This window comes from Pleurodeles waltl, chromosome 3_1 (genome assembly GCF_031143425.1).
Source record: "Pleurodeles waltl isolate 20211129_DDA chromosome 3_1, aPleWal1.hap1.20221129, whole genome shotgun sequence".
Lineage (NCBI taxonomy): Eukaryota > Metazoa > Chordata > Amphibia > Caudata > Salamandridae > Pleurodeles > Pleurodeles waltl.
The window spans coordinates 164,188,757-164,211,888 of record NC_090440.1 but is presented as its reverse complement, the minus strand read 5'-3'; the positions used below and the strand labels follow the sequence as shown (position 1 = coordinate 164,211,888).

Genomic DNA, 23,132 nt, shown 5'->3' with positions numbered 1-23,132 from the left:
TCAAAAGGTTGGAAAATATATGTTTTAATGTAGACTACTGACAGTCCCAAAAACACTCCATCCTGAAAAAGGCTAGTGAAGCTATTCTCTTTTAAAAACATTTATTTCAGGCCCTAAGCTATATTTATATAATATTCTTAATATAGAGTACAGATTCTATTTGTTTAGATTTCATGTCTGTACCTTTCACTTCCTGTTGATATATCCACAGCAGCTATCACTATTGAGGTGCCCTGAGATAATGCCTCTAAACAAAGCACAGTGCATTTTACGCTTATTTGGCCACTGTATGGTTATCCACAGCATGCAATATTTAGACAACATTGGTTAGCCCTAATAACCCTGCAAAAAACCTGTCTCGGGGTGTGTCACTCACACTCACTTTTTAGGACGCTCTCTGGCTTTTAGGAAGGGGCATGGTTTCTTAACTGGATGAATGAGGTTTGTTGTTTTATTCTTATTGTTTTAACATATGGAGGATACTGGGACATTACTTAATAAACAAAGCACATTTCACTTTAGGGTTTTCTGCCTTTTGAATATTGATCATACCGTTAAGTTCTTATTGGTAACTTTGTATTAAGAAATGCATGGATTCCTCCTTTTAGTAATGTCTTTGGATGTACGTTTTATTTTTTGTTCTGCCTTTATGGTTATGCATAGTCGAATAAAGATTGACTTGATTTGACTTGAGAAGTAGGGTGGAACTTCTATAGAGGTCTGGCCACAATTTGGATTGAATGGCATGGTTCTGTCTGTCACCGCACTGCAAAGTAAATGCTAAAGGCTGCATATGTGGACTGTTCTCTTCCTCTAGTTTCTTAAGATTTTCTTGTGAAGTACTGTTATCCTCCCCTTCTTAGTCACCTCCGTAAATGCATGTTTTGATTATTTTGTCAAGCAGTTTCTTAAATTCACATGTTTTGCCATTGTGCCTTTTTCCGATTGATTAGGTTTTCGCAAAAACATACATTTACAACAGAAGGACAAAAGAAGGGCACAACCCAGATCAACAACACTTCATATACAACGTTGATCCTGATTAGTGAACTCCAGTTAAGGATGCTGCCTGCTTTCACAGGGCTACCCAAAAAATGCCAGTTAAAGAGTAGTGGCAGTAGAGTCCTGACCTGCATTGGTTGTAAGGAAAGATGTGGCGTGTCCAACTGATCAATGGGGGGGGAGGGGGAAGGGGGAGGACGGGCAGGAAGGCAGAGGAGAGGCTAACCTGGGGCACAATTCTGCAATTGAGGCATTGTTTTCACAGGTGTGATGGAAGCGCTGGGTTATCAGGTGAGAGAGTGGGTTACCCGGGGGGGGGGGGGGTTTGTGGGTATGTGTCCCTCTGAGCAATGTGCCTACGGTGGCAGAAAGGGATCAGTCTCTAGTCCTATCAGTCAGACGAGTACGTGTAGGACGCGAAGCCAGGTCATGGGAAACCAAGATATTCCGACTTAGACATATGATCTATGAGAGGTTGTCAAAGTTGTACAGATTTTCTATCTGAGCTGGATAGTTTATGGGTCTTGCGTTCCATCACCAGGGGGACGCCAAAGTCTCATGAACCAGGTCACAATTGACGGAGCCTTAGGAGATTTCCAGGCGAGAGCTATTAATTGTTTTGCTGCATCCGTCATGTGCTCTGTGAGGTACCAATCTGTGTGTTATTGCACGCAGTGTCAGCAGGCGCAGTCCTAAAATAACTTTATAGTAATCCATTGGGATTGGGTAACCCAGTGTGTCTGATGTACCTAAGAATTTATTTCCAGTATACAGTGATATACGGGCATATCCACCATATGTTGGAGAAGTCTCCTTGTTTTGCACCACAAATCCCACAAGAGAAGGATGCCGTTTGGTAGATGGGAGTGCAAGTGGGCAGGGGTGTAGTACCACTGGGTCATACATTTGTAGATGGCTGCGCCACAGGTTTTCCTATTGTTCCCCATGATGTCCCGAGTGCTAGCGAGTTCCCATTGTCTCTGATATGGATGACTGGGAACTAAGCAGAATTGCTGCATCACTGCATATGTTTTGGAGTCCAGGCCTCAGGTGCCCTCAAACCTGCGGACCAGTGTTTAAAAATGGGTGCGAGTGCAGGTGGTTGCTAATGGGCAAAAGGCTGCAGTGTCAGTGGCTCAATTGGAGATATTGAAGTCTTGTGGTCTCAGGGAGAAACAAACAGGTTTACGGTCTCCGGGAGGCAGAAGTCCAATTTACACTGCTGAAGAAGACTTGATCAATTCTCCCTGGAAAAGATCTTGTAATATTCTGTGTTCACCCCTAATCCAACTTGGGAGAGTCTCGAGGGAGTGCAGGCATAAAGTCTGGGTTTTGCGCAATTGAGGTGATTGGGGAGGGGAATGTAGTGAGGTTCCTGGCAACTGTAAGCTTGGCCCATATCTCCAGCACTGTCTGTGTTGGGGGTTACTATATAAGCACTCCCCAGACGCAGGTGTTTCAGGAGCCAAGCCAGGTCCCACAGAGGTCTACAGACCACTGTCCTGTCCATATGTACCCAGTGCCTTTTACTTTCTCCAACTACCCATTCCGAAATAAACCGGAGACAGGCCGCCCAGTACTAGTCCTGAAGATAGGACATGCTGAACCTCGATTCCTAGGAGCATAAGCAACACGTTGGAAGCACTGGGACGTTTCCCTTTCCATATAAAAGCGCGTAGATCCCCTACGCTCGGATAGAATGGATATGGGGAGTGATTGAAATAGGTAGAGAAGCCTTAAGTGTATGTTCATTTTGACTGTATTTATGCGGCCTAGCCGGGATTTTCCTGCAGAGAGGTGGCCAATTCGACCATGTCCAAGTGGAGAGGTCATTAGTAATGGTAAGTACCTGATGTACTGGGGTGCCCAGTGAAACAAGGCAAGCACTCAGAGGCATGGGAGACTGGGAGGTGGAATGGCGAGATTGAGCACCAGAGTCTTGAACAGGTTAACTTTATATCCGGAAACGGCCTCAAAAGCTTGGAGCACTTGGGCCACAGCAGGGAAAGAAGTTTCTGGATTGGTCAGGTAAGCAGTAGGTCATCTGCAAAAAGTAAGACCTTGTGGTCTTGGCCTCCAAAAGGGATGCCTGTAATGCCTGGGGCCTGACAAAGGTGGATAGTTAGGGGCTCCACTTGCCTGGGCAAATAATAAGGGGGAAAGTGGGAAGCCCTGGCTAGTTGCTCTGGAGATGGGGAAATGGTAAGTGGACTGGCCATTAATCCGGATAGTCATACTAGGGCCTAACCCTACTTAATGAGAACTTCTCGCAGGAATTGCCAGCTCACACCGTCAAAGGTTTGCTGGCATCCAAGGACAGTAGTAGGACTGAGATGTTGTTTATGTCAGCTTTCTCTACTAAGTGGGCGAGCCAGCGGAGGTTGTCCGGGCCTTGTCTGGGTTTTCTAAAGCCCACCTGATAAGAGTCTCCCTCACGCCAGGTAGGAGGGCCTCGAGGCAGTTGCCAGCATTTGAGTGTACATTTTTGTGCCAGTGTTCAAAAGGGCTATCGGGCCATATGAGGAACAGAAGGTTGGGTCTTTGCCCGGCTGTGAAATGAGCGTGATCTTGGTATGTGACATTGTCAGGGTGAGGCCAGTGGTGTGGGAGAAGAAATTAAAAAAGGACGAGTAGTTGGTCACACAGCTGGGGAAGAAGACCAAATAGAAAGTAGTTGTAAGGCCATCTGGGCCAGGTGTTTTCCCCTTTGGGCGTGCTTTGAGCACCCAGAGTAGCTCGTCCATACAGAAATGTTCCTGTAAGTCTTAAGCAAGAGTGAGTGCCAGGGGCTGCCTTGAGCAGTCCTTAAGATAGGGGTCTATGGTGAGGTGGTCCTCTCCCCTTGCAGTACATAGATGTTGATGAAATGCCCTGAAGGCTTTCTGTTTGTGTTGTTCTTCGATAGCCCATCCATCCCCCCGTGTTTGAATTTTCTCCACAATAGAGTGGGCCTGCTATTGTCTTAGTCTGTGAGCCACAAGGGTGCCCACCTTATTGCTGCCCTCTGAGCACTTCTGTTTAAGCACCAAAAGTGATCTTTCAGTGTTGTTAGTCCGGAGCACTCTAAGTTGCCCCCGCAAGATGGCCAGCTGTCGCTTTGCTCATGCTGTGTGATGCTGTTTGTCTGTGAGTTCTAGGGAGCAAATTTCCTCCGTGAGATTGGCCTCCAGATGCCAAGCCTCCCGAGTCCTGGCAATGGAGATGGTACAACTAGCTCCACAGATGGTTGCCTATAATCCATCCCAAAGCATGTGGGGTGAAAGGTCAGGGAGGGAACGGAGCGTGAAGTAGTCTGTGATGGGCCCGCAATAGAGGCTCTGTCTACAGAATTGGGTAGAAGTTGCAGAAATAAGCATCAGTGCAGAGGAACACAGGACTCCCCCGGGTGTTGCGTCTGGTGAGTTCCACTTGTGTTTGATCAGAAATGGAAATGGCAGAGATCTGGACAGAAGTCAGGCTTCCAAGGAGGGAGAGGGACAAGAATAGGTCATCTATGTGCGAATAGGAAAGGTGTACGTGGGAATAAAAGGAGTAATCCCGCTCATTAGGGTGGAGGTAGCGCCAGGCATATACTAGTCCAGCATCAGTGAACTCTTTTTAAGCAGACCTCTCATGGCACCTGTGCCTTGGAGGTGTGGTGTGTTCTTGTCTAGAGCAAGATCCCAAACTAAGTTGAAATCATCCCCTACTACAAGACCTCCCTTAGCGGGCTGGAGTTGATCATTAAGTACTCGTTTAATGTAAATGTCTTGGGACTGATTCAGGGCATGAAGGTTAAGGACAGTCAGTGTGTTCCGGCCTCTTTCTACCACCAGCCTTAAAAATGTCCCCTTAAGTCCCCAAACATTGAGGGATAGGAGTTAAACAGTAGTCGTGGCCTCCATTAGATTTTACAGAAGTGGAGCGGGCCACACCAGGGCTTCAGCCTATCATGCCCAGTTTTACTCACTGGCAAGATCTGCTGTCCTGTCTGACATATCGTAGTTGTGGGGGAAGTGAAAGGCAGACTTGCAAGGGGAGGAAACAAGTGGCAGGGATATAATATGGTCAACAGGGCCTAACATGGTGGGCCACTCCATCTGCACCCCAGCGGAAACCCCAATGGTTAATTCCAAGGTATCACCCTCAACGGAGAATAGTCTGATGTGGGAGAGCGTAGATCCAACAGAACAATGTATATTATCAGCCTGTGGAAAAAGCAAGGCGAGGTTAGAACAAATAACAATCAAAGGTGGACAGTTAGGGCTCTAGGCTGTGGGCTCTGCTAGAGGGAGGGAAATTATCTCTGCATTCCAACAGTTCACCGCCCGCGAGCGATGAAGGCAAAGGGGTGAGATGCTGGTTGCTTCAGACTGTGGAAATGTGCAATGGTAGCTTCCTTTGTGTAGGAGGTTGTTTCCAGTGTTTTTTTTAAACAGACTGAGGAGCCCCCTCGAACCATACGCCAAGGTGGGCAGGGCAGGTGGATCAAGAGAGTTTGGGGTCATCTTCCTGGGAGTCTTTGGGTATGCTGAGAAGATGCATTGCCTTTTGAAGTGAGCGGACCGTCTTTCTCTGGCCATTCCATTGAAAGAACTGTCCGAAAGGGTGTGTCCATTGGTATTTGATTCCCCTCTCTCGAAGTGCTGCCATGACACATTTAAAATTGTGCCTTTTTTGACATTCAATGGAGAGAAGTATTGAATATTCGCATTGTCTGACCTCGAAAGACGACGTCCGCCAAACACTGAGCTGTCTGGAGGGGCTTCAGAACTGCTCATTGCAGGAGACACACGGTGTGCTCTGTCCAGGATGAGCGGCTGGCCTTCGTCTTCACCTCAAAGTGTGTGTCACCACCATCCGCACCTCGGGGCAATCGTTCCCCCCCCCCCCCCCAATGCGGACATTATTGTTCCAATCCCAGTTTTTCTAAGTCCTCTTGCTTCAGCTGCAGTTCCATTTGTTTCTCTTCTAAGTAATTAACTTGTCTTTATAAAGGTCTTTGGTGCAGGAGTTCACTGTGTGCTCTAAATTGTCAACTATCGCCAACTGCAATAACATCCCTATGCATCTCCTGGAGGCAGCTTTTAAAATCTGACTTGAGTAATGTGATCTCCTGTCCAATGTCACTGAGAAATCACTCAATGTAGTCTTGCATTATGGTGGGGCCAGGTGAGAGCACTGCCGGCAATGGGGGGGGGAAGGGGGAGTACTCCGACTTGCCACTCATTCCTGCTGTAGAGGAACTGGACTAAAGCAATATTACTAAACTGTCTTTAGCGGCCTTTGTGCAGAGCATATAGGTGAGGTTGGCGGTTTTGACCAGTCCACAGGTGCCTCGTTACAGGTAAGTGACCAGTTGTGTTGAATGCGGGAGCCTCAATAAAGTTCAAGGCACAAACACTCCTCTCAGGATAGTCACCAAATGTTGGCGGGTCCCCCTGCCCCTGGCTGCAGTTACACCCTCTCCCCTCTGCAGGGCTGAGGTCACGCCACACTGTCCGCTCACCTTCTTCTCTTTGCGTCACTGCCTGGCGTCATGTGTTGCTTCCCGCGCTTCCCAGCCCATCGCCCCCACAGCAGCGTGCTCTTGTCGTTGCCAGGAGCTGCACCCAGGCAAGGCGCGCGCCTCGTTGTTCAAACACGATCTCTGCCGGAGGCCACGGGTCCGATGGGTGAGAGACCTGAGAGCAGGCCCACCACCTCGCATCTGATGAGCAGTAGGGCTAGCCCAACGTCAGGTCTCCCGTCCGCAGCTGTAGAATCCGCTTTCAGCCCCTAGAGTTCAGGAAATCTCAGCGATGGCGAGGTAAGGGTGAGTGTTACTGGAGGGAGGCTGCCTTCACCTTCGGCTCAACAGGGGCCCCCATTTGGGTGCGGTTAGGCTGTGCAGGCCGCCGTCCTCCAGCAAGATGGCATCTGCACTCCTGATCGGGCGCCGGCACTCGAAAATTTTCAGTGCAGAAAGTAAGTTGGAAGGTGTAGTAGGGCCCTTATCTCCAGGGCATTCGTCCGGGCACGTTTGTGGGTAGCAAGCTTTGATAGGTGTGCTTAAGGGTGCTTTTGAGGCCCACGGAGCTCCAGAGACCAACAGTCCTGCATCCTGCTTAGTTGCTGGTCAGGCCACGTCCCCTCGTCATGGTGTCTTTAATTGTACCATCATAAATGATGGCCTAGATTCAAACAAACCCACATGCCCTTCACTCAGTATCTAGTCACACCGTTAGCCAGTGACTTTGGTGCGTAGTTGAAGACGTTTACATTGTTGCTGGAATTCTTTTGATGTTGATGCCTGGTTGTGTAAATGGCTAAACAAGGCTGATTGCACTTTCCGCTCCTGCTCCAATGCTTTCGCTTGCACAGTCACGTCTCAAGTTTCATTTACTTAGGAAGAGAGAAGTTTCTGCTTATTAGATTTTATGTTATTCACAGAGCACATAAAAAAAATGCCATCTTAAGTTCAAGATTCTGTTGTTGATCGGCAAATAGATAGCCAACTAACAGGTCATCTCCATTGTGTTCCAGGCTTTGGAGTTTCTCCCTAGGCTATTGGTTTCTCATCTCCTGATACTTTGAACTGGTTATCATAATATGCTAATATGCTTCATCAAAACTGCATTTGCAGAACTCTGAGGGCCATTGACCCCATTACTAATTTCTCAGTTTCTGTGCTGTTGTCTGGTAGTTCAGGCTCGGTTGCTTCCATTAGAGAAGGTACAAGACTGAAATGCATGTGGCTATGTCCAACTGAGGTGGCAGGTTGGACGAAAAATGATGAATTGGGATGCAGCCCAAGCAAATGCCAATGGCTCAGAGTAATTCAAGCATCCTATCCATCATCTTGTTGGCGTTGCATTAGACTCTGTGTTAGCTGAAAAAATTGTGTTTCTATTTCATCTGAAATTCTTTGCTTAAAAAAAATAAAATAAAAATAAAAAAAAACACTGACTGTTTTTCCGGCAAAGATGGGAGAATTTCTGTGCTCTGACTGGCGGGCAGATTTCTGCCTAATATCTCTTTACGATACTCTTGAGGATACTGCTACCTGCAAGTGGGTTGGACAGGGGGGTCTACCGTTTTGTTAGCTGTGAGAAATTTACAGTTTCGCCTGCACACGAATGCCTGAGAAGCCGGACTATGTAAATAGTTAGGAATCAAAATGGAAAAAGGAACAACAGTGAGCAATGCAGGCTGGTGAGAGGGGGTTTATCAAGCAACATCAGACACCATGTGGAGAATTCTGAATCAAGAAAGTGTCCAGCTGTGTGGGTGGGTTCTTGATAAAGGTTCCGAGCATTTATATCATTTCTGAGGCTGACTGGTGTGCTCAGTTGTTTCCAGCCAAAGATTTAAGCCTCTGAGGTGAGCAAAGTTTTCTTTAGCAATATCTGGAGTTGCCAAATGTACAGTTAAGGATTCAAGGGGCTACATGTACCAAAGAAATTATTTGCGACTCGCAAATTGCGAGCCACAAAATCGTATGTTGAACAGTGTCAATGACAGTGTTTGCGATTCACAAGGGGGTCGCAAATGCCCTACCTCATAATTATTCATGAGGTAGGTCGCAATTTGTGACCCCCTTAGGAATGGCCACCCTCACAGCGATGGTGGCCTGCTGGAGACAGCAGACCACCCAGTCTGTGACTGCTGTTTTTGAATAATGCCTTTTTTTTTTTTAAATGCAGCACATTTTCCTTAAAGGAAAACGAGATGCATTTCAATAACAAAACATGAAACGTTTTTGTTTCATTTTTTGAGAGCAGGCAGTAGTCCATAGGACCACTGCCTGCTCTGAAAAAATGATTTTACTGCCATTCACAAAGGGGAAAGGGTCCCATTGGGACCCCCTCCCGTTTGCGAATAGGTTAGCACCAGTGTGGCACGGGTGCTAACTGCGATTGTTTTGCAACCGCATTCGCTGTCACAAAACAATCATATATGGGACTGCGACTCGCAATTAGGAAGGGAAAACCCCTTCCTAATTGCGACTCGGTAAATAGTTTACCAAATCGCAAAAATGGCTTTCAACATACCGAAGTGCATTTTGCACATCGCAAACGGCCCAATTCACTGTTTGCGATGTGCAAAATGCTACGCATATGTAGCCCCAAGTCCTGTACCGGTACACTGTGCAGTCTATAGAACAAGACAAAATATATTCCAGAGGTTTCAGTAATAAGGCAGGAAGACAGTTTTGAACTCTGAGTGGAACGGAAGCTGGATTATTTTACTGAATGTCAATCACATCTTTAGCAATGACTACCACCCGACCTTCTACACTGTATGTGCTATCATTCCTGCAAATTTTAAAGTTACTCGGCACCAGATAGTGTCCCAAAAAATCGACTGCCCTCCCTGAGCCATGTTTCTGTCATAAGCATAAGATCTAAGTCACAAATGCTAATCTGATCTGAAATCTATGTTTAACCGCACAGCATATGAGCGGTGGCTGTATTCATTCTCAGCCCTCCCCCATCTTGCCCAAAGACATGATGCATTATTTTCCTCTTACCTCCAGGTTGGGGGGTGCGGGCTGAAATCAAGAGTGGGGAGTAAGAAACCGATAACACCAATACATCTTGCGTAAACTGTCACCAGTCACTGAGCAACAAGGGGAATGGGGTGGAAGTGTATAGTTACAATCATACATGCATGCAACTACTGTATGTCGACACAGAGCATAAAATAAGAATTCTATCAGAGGCCTACACACCCAACTGACAATCCCCTGATGATGCAGACACTAGGCATCATATGTATACAAACCCACCATCATACATCCACAACCATCACCTTATGCCCATACAACCATGAAATGCCAACATACCCCCCCATCATACAGCTACAGAAAAAATATGCACCCAATAGCCATCATCAAACACCCACTATGCTCACCATTAAATACCCACAATCCAGCATCCAAATACACAACTACAAACGCATCATCGTGTGGCCACACACCATCATCTTGCACTCACACATGCATCAGACAACCACACTAACGATTACACACATACACCATCAATTTTCTAGCACTACAACATATAACTAAATGGTAATCATAAGCTTTTCTTTTTTTCCAGTTAAATCCTTTATACCCCAGTAAAATTCCACCAAAACGGTACTGAGCCCTTATTTTAAGGAAAGGATAAGTTGATTTCTCGGCACTCCTACAAACTCAAAAAGTGAGAGAATGTGTATTTTTATTGAAGAGCTAACAGCTCTTCTTTGTTACAGATAGCAGCAGTAGTAAGGAAGAATATCTTCTAGCGTTTTCATATTTAGGAATGCCACTAAAAAAAGACCCCTAAATTCTTCTATACCTGTGGCAAAAATGAAGGGTTTGCAAGCCTAACCTGAAGTCTGAATCAATCTCAGCCACCTGTAATTACTTGGGCCTACATCCCAGTCCATCACCTTTTTGCACACCATGCCACCTCAGTTTGCTATATGCAAATCAGTATTGAGCCTGTTTTAATGGGAATGGTCCAGGCTGAACTGCCTGGCCAGGTCCACCCTGAACTAGAATACAAGCAACCTAGGACCAGTTTCACCCTGGTTTTGGGCTCATCAACCACTGAAGATTTATTTGCCTAATAATTACTCAGACAGGAAGAAAGAGGTGCAGGGGCTGGTGGGATGCAAATGGACTGGGAGCGTAGCCCATCTGTAGGTAAATTCTGCTGGCATTGCAGGATCTGCAGTACACCACAAGAGAAATTGTGGAGAAGGTGCCTTTCCATAGGGTGACACACAGGACCTCATGAAGAGAGTTTTGAGACTGCAAAGCTCAGTAACAAGGCTTAAAGAATCATGGAAGATGCACACCTTTTTAGGGTCAAGCCTACGTCGCATGCGCTTGCGAGACGCTTTGTAGTTAGAAAAGGGCTCGGAACCCTGTCCATGTCACGTCAGTGTCTTTCATTGGTTTGTGGGCTTGCCTGTTAAAATCTGATTGCTTTCATTAGTGGAAGGCATGCATACCTCATGCCTTTTCCGGCGGTTAGCCCTCCCCAAGGCCAGTGACCAAGTACTGAAAACATGCGAGGCTCGCTGTTTTTTTTCCGGTTTGTGGACTACTTTTTCATCTTTTTTCCCAGCGCGATCTCGCTTGGCAGAAGTCGAGTGCTTTCCATGACATCGACCCTGTTACATAGTTATTTGCACTTTTGTCGGTTATGTAGATAATTGCACTCTTGCAGATAGGTTTCACTACGAGTGAACTGCAGCAGCGCGATCGCGCTCTTTTTTCCATTTAATGTGGCAAGAAAAGTCCGGCTGGGAGTTTACAACTGCTAATAGCTTTAACTCTGAGAAATGCAAGACCTGTTGCATTGCAAGTGCTTGTTGCAATTTTGTGATGCCAGCACAATTTGTTATTAATGGAGTGTTTGGAAGACAGATCAAGAGCAGTGAATGTTTGACTCCTAAAAGTGAACATTACATCTTGGCATGCTGAATCCCACCCAAGGGTGATAAAAAGTTTATCTGCTTTCTGCAGGTTCTTCAGCCCAGACTGAAGTCAGCAAAACATACAGCGTGGAACCCAAGATTGTGAAGGACCAATCAGAGACCCATATTGCCAAGCCGAGTTCTCCTTCATAGCGGGAGAAGGTCCTGAGATAGTCCACAAGTCAACAGCGGTATTGATAGGAAGTGAGAAGATTTTGAAATTTTCGGATATTGCCAAAAGATGCAAACTAGGAGTAAAAATAAATAAATAAATTATATATATATATATATATATATATATATATATATATATATATACACACACACACACACACACACACACACACACACACACACACAAAAACTACTGCACATTAAGAAAATAAATGATTGGATTAGGATGAAAGGCATGGTAGGATTGGCATTACACAAAGCTGCAGGTTCAACAAAATATAAACTCACTCATGCAACAGGGGATTTTTTTTAGAGGCCCTGATCAGAGCTCTGGAGACAAAGCAATGAGAGATTTGAAATCCAGTGGGTGTTTGTCACACTGCTACAGGCACGCTGACCAGCACAAAGTTAAACTCCTTTTCTAACCATACTGGAGATGAGGTTAAGTATAGATTTCTTTTTATGAATGGGACTAGTGGTAATGATGCTTTTATCCTTCTCCTGGCATTATTTGATTTGCCCCTTATTTTGTTATGTAGGTGTTTCTTTGGTGGATAACGTGATTAGAATATTTCACCTTAGACCGCTATAAAAATTACAGGGGGAAAAGTACAGATTGTGCATTCAAGGTATTTGGATATACATGTGCATTATACATACATTTCTCGAATATTCCTACATTACATTAAAAATGTAAATATGTATGTTGTACAAAAAGATTGTAATAAAAGCAACACGTCTGTAAACACTGGAAAAAGCACATATTAATGAGGAGGGTGGCTGTAGAATCACTGATATAAAAAATATTACCATCCAAAGTCTAACACCCAAGGGGCACACCTAGACTAGTAGTCAAAAGTAATTGCCATGCAGAAAATAAATACATTTAATAAGAAACAATTTATAGTATGTGCAGGGAGTGCAACTCAAAAACACTTAACTACTGTAGTTAAATAGTGTACAAACAAGATGAAAATTAGAGAACTAGGTATGATTTGTTTTGCAGCTGCCTTGCAGAACCGAAAAATCAGACAAACTTTTTTTAAGCTGAACTCGCAGGCATTAAGCTGTAAAACATTCAACTGATAAGTTTACTCAAATGTATAACCAAACAGTACAATATAAAGTTTAGAGTTTGACATTACTAACCAAGTCATATCAAATTAAGAAGAGCAACCGTAACTAGAAAACTAAGGAGGCAGGGGCAATCATGAGGTTAAACTAAAGATATAAGAATCAAACGATGCGGACAATTAAAATGTTAGGGCAATGGCAAAATATATTTAAAAAATAATTGATTTGTAATCATTGTAACCGGGCCAGTAACCTGTTTGCTGGATTTAGTCAAGGAATCAAATGTGATGCACAGATTACTTACAGCACTTCCAAAAAAGTGGATGGGCACTTTGAATTACAAGTGCATACTGTGATACTGAGACACTAGTTATGAACCAATCTTAAAGAAAGCAACTCCTGGCACATTATACATTTATCAAATACAATGTAAGAATGTTCAACTGAGAGCACATTGTTGTCAAGTTGCAACTCTCAATCACTGTCTTGGAAGCAAATCAAAATTCACCAGTCAATATTCCTGCATGTCATGTCTAAAGGGCAATTGAAACTGCAACATTTCTGAACTCATTTCAATCTACTAAGTTACACATTTAAAATGAACATGCATACTTACTAAGGACCTCCTCATCTGCATCAAGATATTCATAAAGCAGTCAAAGCTGATCATCCCTTCTTGACTCAGTTGCATTTTGCTTATCTCCATGGTGTTGACTACTGCAGAGGATGCCAGAGCCATCTCAATCCATTCGAGCAGATACCTCAGAGAACCACGCTGAGCGGCTAGCCCAAGAAGTAACTCTGAGGCAAGCCTCCGACCCAAGGTGTCTGCACTAGAGTTGGGAACTGTTACTGCTTTAAGAAACGTTGTCACCTGTAATAAACAGTCCAGACCCATTGGTGGAATCTTACTTTCATTTGCTAGAGATAAAGGAGGAAGGGAGCTCACAACTTCTATTGCTGTTTGAATGACATCATTACAAAGGTTGATGCCAGGTCCAGAAGTAGGGAGCATCCAACTTTGTCTCAGTAGTGCAAATAGAAGGCTTAGGCCAGTGCGAACTCCCATTTCAATTAGAGCATCGGTACTCGATCTGGGGCGTTCACTGACAGAATGGACATCAGTTGATCCAGAGCAGCTCTCAGGTGAATGCTGTTGCTGCTTCACCTTCCCTTTGTCATGGTATTTATTAGACAGTGCGTAGAACACTCGCTGCAACACCAAGAGTCTTTTTCTAAGAGCTCCAGCAAAAGGAGAGTCTGAGCATACCATTTTAGCCAGTGCCAGCTGGCTGTTAAGAAGTGCATCAAGATAGTGGTCCTGCTCATCGCTAGACAGAGATTCCCGTTCAAAGTCTGGTAACTGAGGTCCTTTGAGGCACAGAACCTGCTGGGGCAGAGGGACAACTTCCTTATTGCTTATGAGTTTTGAATAAAGGAGAGAGACGCCTTCTCGTGTGGCAATGGACTCACTATCTTCTGTGATCCATGAGCTGTTGAGATGCTCCAGCCATTTAAGCTTCACAGGAGGGACCATTGCAGCCATATTTGTTCACACTACTGCCATTAGTTCTGTAAGACAAGATACTTTATCAGACAGGCATTTTTACAAATCTAGGAATACATTTTCACCAAACATATTATTGGTTCGCTGAACAGCAAGCACCATGCATGCTATTAAAATCATGATTTAACCATAACATAAATGAGAATCTTAACTGTTTGCAACCCCTACTCATGGGGGGGGAGTAGTGCTGGTCCTTGAGCAACTGCCACTCAGGCCAGGGCAGGCGACGGGAGACACAGAGAGGAGAGAATTACATCAACACAGGCCAGACTGAGAATCAACCTAAAAAAATTAATTTAAAAAAAAAAAAAAAAAAAAAAAAAACACACACACACAAAACAACATGATTACAAAGGATGCATTAGGCTCTAGCATCTGAAATTCAGGATAGAGTTGTGGATACAATCCAATCAACTATCCTCCCACTGCCAGCACTCTGGCAGATGTCCCTTACTGAGAACACTGACTCGAGGAGGCAAAGAGGCCCTACTCACTGGAAAAAATATTTATCTTGCAAGTACAAAATGTACTTTGAAAATCAATGGCCAGCTAGTAAAGTGCCTTGAGAACACGAACAGCTCCACGGCTAACATTTGTCAATAGGAGTCTCTCTCTTGTGGTGGGGACAACTTATGAACACACACTTTGCCCCTGCTATGCCCTTCTCCATCAACCTTATTCTTCATTAATTTTGTAGAACCGTTTCCATCTATTCTTAACTTGTTCTCTGTTCCTCATGCATGCTGATGCAGAAGGTACAAATATGACTCTTCACTCTGTCCTGGTTAAAAGATCTGCCAAAACCCAGTGTAAACCTGCACTCCTCTAAGAAATATTCCTCATCTCTTAGTGTACGCTGCAACCACAAGCAAACGTCGAAAATAATGGAGAATTTCTTTTGCTCATCCATCTCACCCTCTATAAATCTAATACCTTTATATAGTATAGATCAATGCTCAATCTGCAGCTGCCGTTGTGGTAAAATAGCAGCCATAACTGAAACTTCTACATTTTACAAACACCATCTCTGAAAATTTAGCCCACCTATGTTATACCAAACACACACTTTGCCTGCTTGTGTTAACATTCTTTTTCCTGAAGGATATAAGATATTTCACACCCTCGCCATCTAATTGTTTTGTAGCACTTTAAAAAAAAAAAGTTGGTAAAATGTTAATATTTTGCTTTTAAGTTGGGTTTAGCCCTTCAGCAATATCAAATAAAGAATAAATCCACCATTAATGGACATTATGCCTAAATTCCAGCTATCATGGCAACAGACCTCCAACAAAATCTGATATTTCTGTTTGGCCTGTGTCATGTTTTTGAACGTTTTGTTTATTGGGATTTATCGTTAAGAGAACACATAAAGCTCTATAATGTTGAGAGCTAATAGTTTCTACAAATTATAGTTACTGGCAATCCTAATGAGGCTAGCATTCCTCTCTCACCTACACTTGTTTATCCATACTTTAAGATATTTTAAGTAGGTGAAGGCCATCTACTTTTAAAGTTTGCTGGTTCAAAATAAAAAAATAAAAAGAGGATAAGATACCACATTAGGCATCTTGGTCAGCAACGGGGTAGGAAGGAACATGGAAGAGTTAACAGGTTTGCACGTGCTCAAGGTTGAGAAAGTTTGCTTTAAGAGCACACAGGTAAAAAGGAAAGAGGTTTCCCAGGATGATGTACTATGACGTATATGACCGATGCAAAAAAAGAAATCTCTTTAGCAACGTCGGGCCAACCCACAATAATAGAAACAATGACACTCTCACAATTAATAATACACCTTTTTGACATACAAGTCCCAATCCTATATAAAACAACACATTTTACACTCCCTTTGAATGGTCAACAGAAACAGACAGACTCGACGATAGCGTGATAACATTCTAAGTAATGAAAATCTCAGTGGTTATAGATAATATTTGCTTAGCTATTTATCAGACTATTATGAAACTGTATATCTTATATTGTTCTGTACCACCTGTTCTTAGGAGACCTAAAAAGACAGACCAGAAATGTGGTAAAAAAACAAGTATGTGTTTTAATGGAAATTTAAAATGCCCAACCTTAGACAGGCAGCGTATATCCATGTGCAGAAAATACCACAACTAAGAGGCTCATTCAGAGATAAGACACAAATGACTTTACCTACTATTAAGACTGTTGAGTAGAGAGCTTGCATACTCACATTAGTCTCTTGCCCTCAAGGGCAAGGAAAGAAAACAAAGGCCCCAAAGATAGGCTCATTCACAGGAGAGGAAGCAGAGGGCTAACATTATTTTACAATGGGATTAGAGCCCATTCAGAAATAGGAGCGGGGCAGGGGGCTATATTTCTAGGTTGTAGCTTAACCACCTACGGCGTAGGGGTCGAAGGAGGATGTTGCAGTCTGTGAGGGGCAAATTACATCTCTAAAAAATAATGATATCAGAGTATAGTGGAAGACTGGACCACATCATGGAGTTGACTGCAGAGCTGCCTACTGAAGTCCTTCAAGTTGCTGATCACTGATGCCTCTAATGTCCAATTGCCTCTGAAAAAGTAAATCCCAACTAAAATTCAAAGTGTGAGCTGCTACAGACTGTGGGGCAAATTCTGGGCTGCAGGAGGCCATGAGACCATGGCTGGGTACTGCAGAATTAGAACTGTGGACCTCAGATCCTACACTGGTATGCAGGGGATCGTGGATACTGAATACAAAGAAGAAAAAAAATCTATTGCTGGCCAGAAGTCCATCCATTGATTGTACAACAGCTAAAAGAACTGTTACCACAATATAGAAAATTGCTGCAGGTTGAGTCGATGGAAGTGAAAATTAATCTATACTTTTGTCGCCCTCTCCCAAAAAGAAACTGCACTGTTTCAGAAGTAACTGTTTTGGAGGCAATTGTGCTCAATGCACACAGATATTTTTTTTAAACAAATAATTTTTGTTTTATTCTTCCTAAGAAACAAAAAGTAAAATTATGGACACTGTTGACACAGGAGCTCATCAGAATAGAAACGGCTATGGATGTTTAAAATATTTTTTCCTGACTGTGCCTGCAAAGAGCAGCGCTGCATCTAATGTGATCCGTCTGAAGTATTTAGGTATTTTAATCTTTCCTTTGCCCATTCAATTTCTGAAAAAAAACATTTTCATTAGCATTCCTGGTTCAACAGTAAAAAGAAAATCTGAAGATAGTATTATATTGTAATTTATAAAGAATCTTGCTCATGAGAAAATAAACTGAAGTGCTTTAATAACTTGCCTAAACAACTCAGGCCTTCTACCGACAGAGTCCAGCATTCCTGAGAAACAAAATCACCAAGTAAATCCCTGATTACAACCTCTGTTAAAAAAAATATCAGTTCCTAGTTGATAATTACATGGATGGCATTTTCTGATTTGGGTGCAGATATTTGGTATTCCTTTTTCCTCTGGGTGGGGTCTTGTTGTGGGTGAGAGAGTCACCTGAATGCAGCGTTCCCTTGTGGGGCCGAGGAGGCAAAAAAATAAATAAACATTAAACCTGCAGTATTCCATCCTCCTTCCTGGCTCCGAATGCTACGTTTCCGACATGGGCTGCAGAGATGGACTTGGGCGACAGGCAATTCTGTCTCATGTGCTGCAACTCGCACTGGTACGTTTGGTCGGGCCTTGTTCTTTATTGCACGGTTTCGGCCATACCAGGTAGAAGCAGGTCAGTGAGGAGCGACTTGGGACCCTACTGTGATTACCACACTGAACGCATGGACAGGCAAAACGCCAGCCTTGATGGTGCGGTGCACCGACTCTCAGATCTCGAAGATGACAACACTAGCCATAGAAGCAAGCTGCAGTCGTTGTAAAAGACAACGGTGGTGGTGTCTACAGAAAATGAAGACCTAAAGGCACGGTCCTTACATAATATCAGACTTCTGTGATTGGTGGGGACAACACAAATCCCGAGATATTTGTAGAGGCCATGTTATATGAACTGTTTGGATGGAAACATTTCAGAACCACGTTCATGGATGCTGAATCAATGCCTGCCTACTCAATTACCAAGATCGATGGGCTATGCTAAGATTGGAGAGAGACAGAACGGGGTCCTCTGCACTACCAAGGTTCCGCTGTGGCCATATATCCTGATTTCAGTTATCACACAAGATACTTGACCAAAGTTCTGGGAAACAAAAAAAAAAAAAAGTTGTGCGAAGGGCATTTCCTATGCTGTGCAATACGCAGCTAAATTGCCTGTTGAAACAGGCAACAAATCCAGGATCCTTATGGGCCACAAAGCCGAATTGAAACATGTGCAGCAGTGTCACGGACTGGAGGTGCAATGACCCAACATGACTCAGTTTTGGATGGCAGAGATTGAGAGCAAGACCAACATGCAACAAGTGATGAGGAATGATGGCTATTTCCAGCGACACAGGCATTGGACATTAGACACAATCTATCCCTTGGTTTAGACACAGCAGATGACATGGTTTTAATTAACTAAAACAATAAATCCTTTTGATTTGAGTACAACCAACATGTAGGACTACTAGGAGAACAATAATAGAGGGACCCAGATTAAATAAATACAGCAAAAATTCAAATACCTTGGTATTTTTTTGTCACTAGCGGACTAGAATGTATGTTTTTTATAACAATAACGCCTTCATATCCAAAGCACCAACAAATTTGCCAGATGGTCACATCCACAGCTTACGTCCCAGGACAGGACACACATAATCATATTATACCACTCTGGAAGATAGCGTTGCCAGAATACTTATTTAAAAAACAGTGTCTGATTTACAAAACACTGGTTAACAAACTCTTAGAGGATTTGGGTAAACGGAGGTTCCCGCTGATAATGGACCCGAGCTGCAACGAAGACTCAGAATGGAAAGTCATACATGCAGTATCCTAAGGGAGTGACAATTTCAGCATGTTTAGACTAGTGCAGCTAACATTGTTAATGTCAGTGCATTACACCCAGGTAAGATTAACAAGATGGGGGAAAACCTCTTAGGCGATGCGGTCAGATGGTTGATTTCTTTTTCCACACTTCTGTGGGTTTGCCTCAGGCTAAAGAAGATTTTGGAAGGAATTTGTAGATGCTTTAACACAATATTAGAGAATACACAGGCCACAGATACTAAACTGATATTATTATGAACACACAATAATGACCAGCTGACGCGATACAATAAAATAGGATGGGACTAATGTTTGCTCACCGAGAGGTGGTCAAGCTATGAGGCAGCTGTGAAGTCCCAATCCTGAGGAACTGGCATGTTAATATGGATTGGTACGTACTCGATAAGCAATGGGTGCTCTATTTTGGGCCACTAGGTGATATACAGAAATAACTCTAGAGCAAGAAAGGATTTGTAAATGTAAGCTAAATCTATTGGATTGTAGGGATTATTGCTTATGATGGGCAGTTTTGCTCACTCTGCGATGTTTGTCTACCCACATATGAAAATAAATGCTAATCCTATGATGGAAAGTGTTATGTTTGTTGCACTAAACTAGCAAAACAAATACACCATTGCTACTAGAAATCACAAGTTTACTATTTGGGATGCTATCTAATGGTTTTGGTAAAACAAAAAACAAAAATTAAAAAAATACATAATATCCAAACACTTAGATTGATTTAAACAACCGAAGAAGAGAGAGACAAGAACGCAATTCAGAATCCCTATTAGTTCTTGTGCTTCGCCACTGAATGCAAATACAAGCCCAAATACAGTGCACAGCAGATTAAAACAAAACATAAATCGATGGTTGTAATGGAAGTGGAGGCGATGTTACATCCAAGACCTCCAAGCAGTAAGGTAATGCTTTCACTAGTTATATCCAGGCTTGGAGTAACTGAAGTAAAGATCACCAAATTCTATCACACCGAGGACTGAGTGTGAATTACTGAAAAATAAACAAGCACTGGCAAAGCGAATAAACAGGCCTGGCAATTTGTTAGGGTAAAGTGTTTATTAAATGATGGGTGTTAAGTGGCGCTTATAGCTGCCCTATGGGAAAAAAATCTCATGATCACATCTTTGGCTACAACAATATGGAAGCTGGGAGTACATCCCTCTGGTGAACAGACTACATTAGCAGAGTTCAACTGTACCCTCAAAGAAAAGTTTCATGAAAAAGAGTCAGAAGATGAATCTTGCAATATAAGCAGTAAGCATAAACAGCAAATTTCTGCATGGATACTTTTGAAGAACATAATCTTCAAGAAAGTATATGGGTGTGTACACATCTTTACTTCGTGAATAAGCAAAAAGCTGCCCATCCAATTAAACATTACCACAGCAAAGTAAAAAAAAAAAAAAACATGAATGCGCAAGGCCAACGAAGCACGGAAATTTTACGACAGGCTAAGGCATCCAAATAGCATCAATAAATACACGCTAGGCTCTCAATGATAACCTAGACACGAAGTCACACCTGTAAACATAAAACCTAATGGAAACAAATCTGACAGTGTAAACATCCTCAAAATGACATGGGCTTGACCGACCGCTAATCCAAAGCAATGGCAGGAAAGGCAATGAGTGAAGAAGGCTGACCCAAAGCTCACTCTTTCGGTACTGTTTCCCATTGTGCTTTGTACTTCTTCCTATTGTGCAGGGCTATTGGCATTATGTGATTCTGCAGAAGCATCTTTTTTCACATAATTATGGATTTGTCTCATTTGCTACATAATTGGTCATCATCTACTGCATAATCTGCAGGTTTTAACATTTTTTGGTTCCTAGTTCAAACAGATCAAACGTTACTAATAACGTGGTGACGTGTGCATTGAAAGGCCCTTCGTAAATGTTAACTGGTTGTATTTCATTTGCTAATATCTCCGTTTGATTATTAGACGAGTACTTATGTGGTGAAATATTTGCTCAGATGCATTACCATGTGTAAAATGACAGAATAATTAAGTAAAAACGGACTGCATTATGCCACATAATTTGCCTTTTCCTGCAGCATGACCAGCATGACTTAGTCAACCCTGGTTAATAATGTAGTGCTCCCTGCCATAATCCAAGTGGCCCTGAATATACAGAGAATACGGTGTTCACACAACTAAAGCGGTCGGTAGCCAGAAATGTACACTGGTTGAATCAAGTAAGAGGTAAAAACAAAATCTAAAAGCATTCTATATTGCTTAAAGAAAACTAAGAAACCGAAAACGCATCACTGTGAATGTGCCAATACCAGACAAACCCGACCACAGAGAAAGGCACATTTCAGTAGTTAAGCGTACGATCCAAAACAGGTGGGAAAGGATACGAAACACTTTCGAGTAAACTAAGTGCAGACAGCCTGACCAGCACATGAGAAATTACCCAAAGTATGCTAATTCAACAACTGCGGGGAAGGTTGTGGGCGGAGTAGTCTAATATGCAGCCCATTATTAGAAGCGGGGCTGTCCCACCGGTGCACTGCTCTCTGTCCTTTGCCAACATGTTCTGTGAGTATAATCTGTCCTGGACCCACTGCCTCGCCCTTTAGATTCACTGTCTTATTTATCAGCATGCCCTTTAGCTTATCTTTCACCTGCAATCCCTACCCCCCAAACGTATTCCATTAATACTTCCACGCATCCGCACGCCAGCACCTCAGCCTCTGCAGAGACGTCCTTTCACTTGTACCTAATGCCCTGAAGGTGCCATGTGTCTAGTGCAGCACACCAAACATACTCGTTTTCCCTACACCCCAATACCGTACTCTCTCGTGCTTCCATGCCCATTGTATGCTCTTTCCTGTGTTCTCATGTCCTGTACGTGCCACATCTGCTGTACAGTTTAAGCCATACAAGCGCCCTATCTTTCTCTAGACTCCACATGCCAGCACAACACCTTCTGTGCGCTAGATTCCCTTCAAATGCCCTATGCTGCAAGAGTTCACTTCCCCGTGCAATTAACTGCGCTGGATCCGAGGGCCCGCTAATCTGTACTACACCATTGTCTACAGGATCCAATAAAATGCAAGGGGCTTATTCTGCATCCAAGTGCCATGCAGGGTCCCACTTTGTGTGGGTATTATGCCCCAAGTACCTTTCATCTGTTTTCATGACGTACAGGCAACCTATTTCAACCACACCTCACATCTGTTAACTTCCCCAGCATACGTTTCCTACTGCGCCCACATACCCTGTAGATACATTTTTCTCCATTGCACCCAGATCCAGAAGGAACATTCTCATCAGTGCCCTCATAACACGCATGAGTCATATCCTTTGTGTCATTTGCCCCACACTCACCCACTCAAAAGCCCTTTTTCAGCCACCTCACGGCAAGCAATACAGCTATCCGTTACTTACACGGGCCGTCGGTGAATTCCGCCTGTCACTCGCCCCTTGTTGATCTTTTAACGGATGTCATTTGTCTGTAATTTTGGCACTTCCGGGTCGCATTACAACCAATCCCACCACTGAACATATTGCGAGCGTTGTCTAGGATCAGCGGTAATGTAACTGTGTGAGGCGACCTAGGATTGGAGCAACGGGAACCCCAAAGCCAATCCTAGTGTGCCGCCCATAATTTCGATGTGCTGATTGGCTGTGGAGTTCGCACGAGGATCTGAGGTAACCGTCCTCGTTCGAACAGTTGGCGGCTGCACGAAGTGTGAATGGGTTTATGCTTTGCTCGTACATCATCTCGGGTGAAGTAGTCACGGACATGTAGGTGACAGCCGAATGAGGCTCGTTTGTTCCTGCCTGCTATTCTGGAAGTAAAGAAAGATTGGAAGAAGGAGGGGAGTGGGGGCTGGGGAAGGAAGGAAGGAAAGGAGGAGAGGACGAGGGAAGGCAGTGTCGACTATGGCCCTCGTGGGTCTGCCGGGAATGCCGTTTTCACTGTTGCTCGTGTTTGTGGGGCTGGAGGTTGGTAACTATCATACGGG

At 43.6% G+C, this 23,132-nt stretch overlaps 1 protein-coding gene across 12 annotated transcripts in view; it reads right to left on the bottom strand.

The window, feature by feature from the left end:
- Nucleotides 1–22,683, bottom strand: part of HERC1 (HECT and RLD domain containing E3 ubiquitin protein ligase family member 1) — a 1,155,039-nt gene extending 1,132,356 nt beyond the window's left edge. For all 12 annotated transcript variants that reach the window (XM_069222059.1, XM_069222062.1, XM_069222061.1 and 9 more), the window contains exons 1-2: nt 22,552–22,683; nt 13,298–14,253 (exon numbers count right to left, since the gene is read on the bottom strand). In XM_069222059.1, coding sequence (XP_069078160.1) covers nt 13,298–14,227 — 930 coding nt within the window. In that variant the 5' untranslated portion in view covers nt 14,228–14,253; nt 22,552–22,683. The remainder of the gene's footprint in view (nt 1–13,297; nt 14,254–22,551) is intronic.
- Between the last annotated feature and the right edge of the window lie 449 nt (nt 22,684–23,132).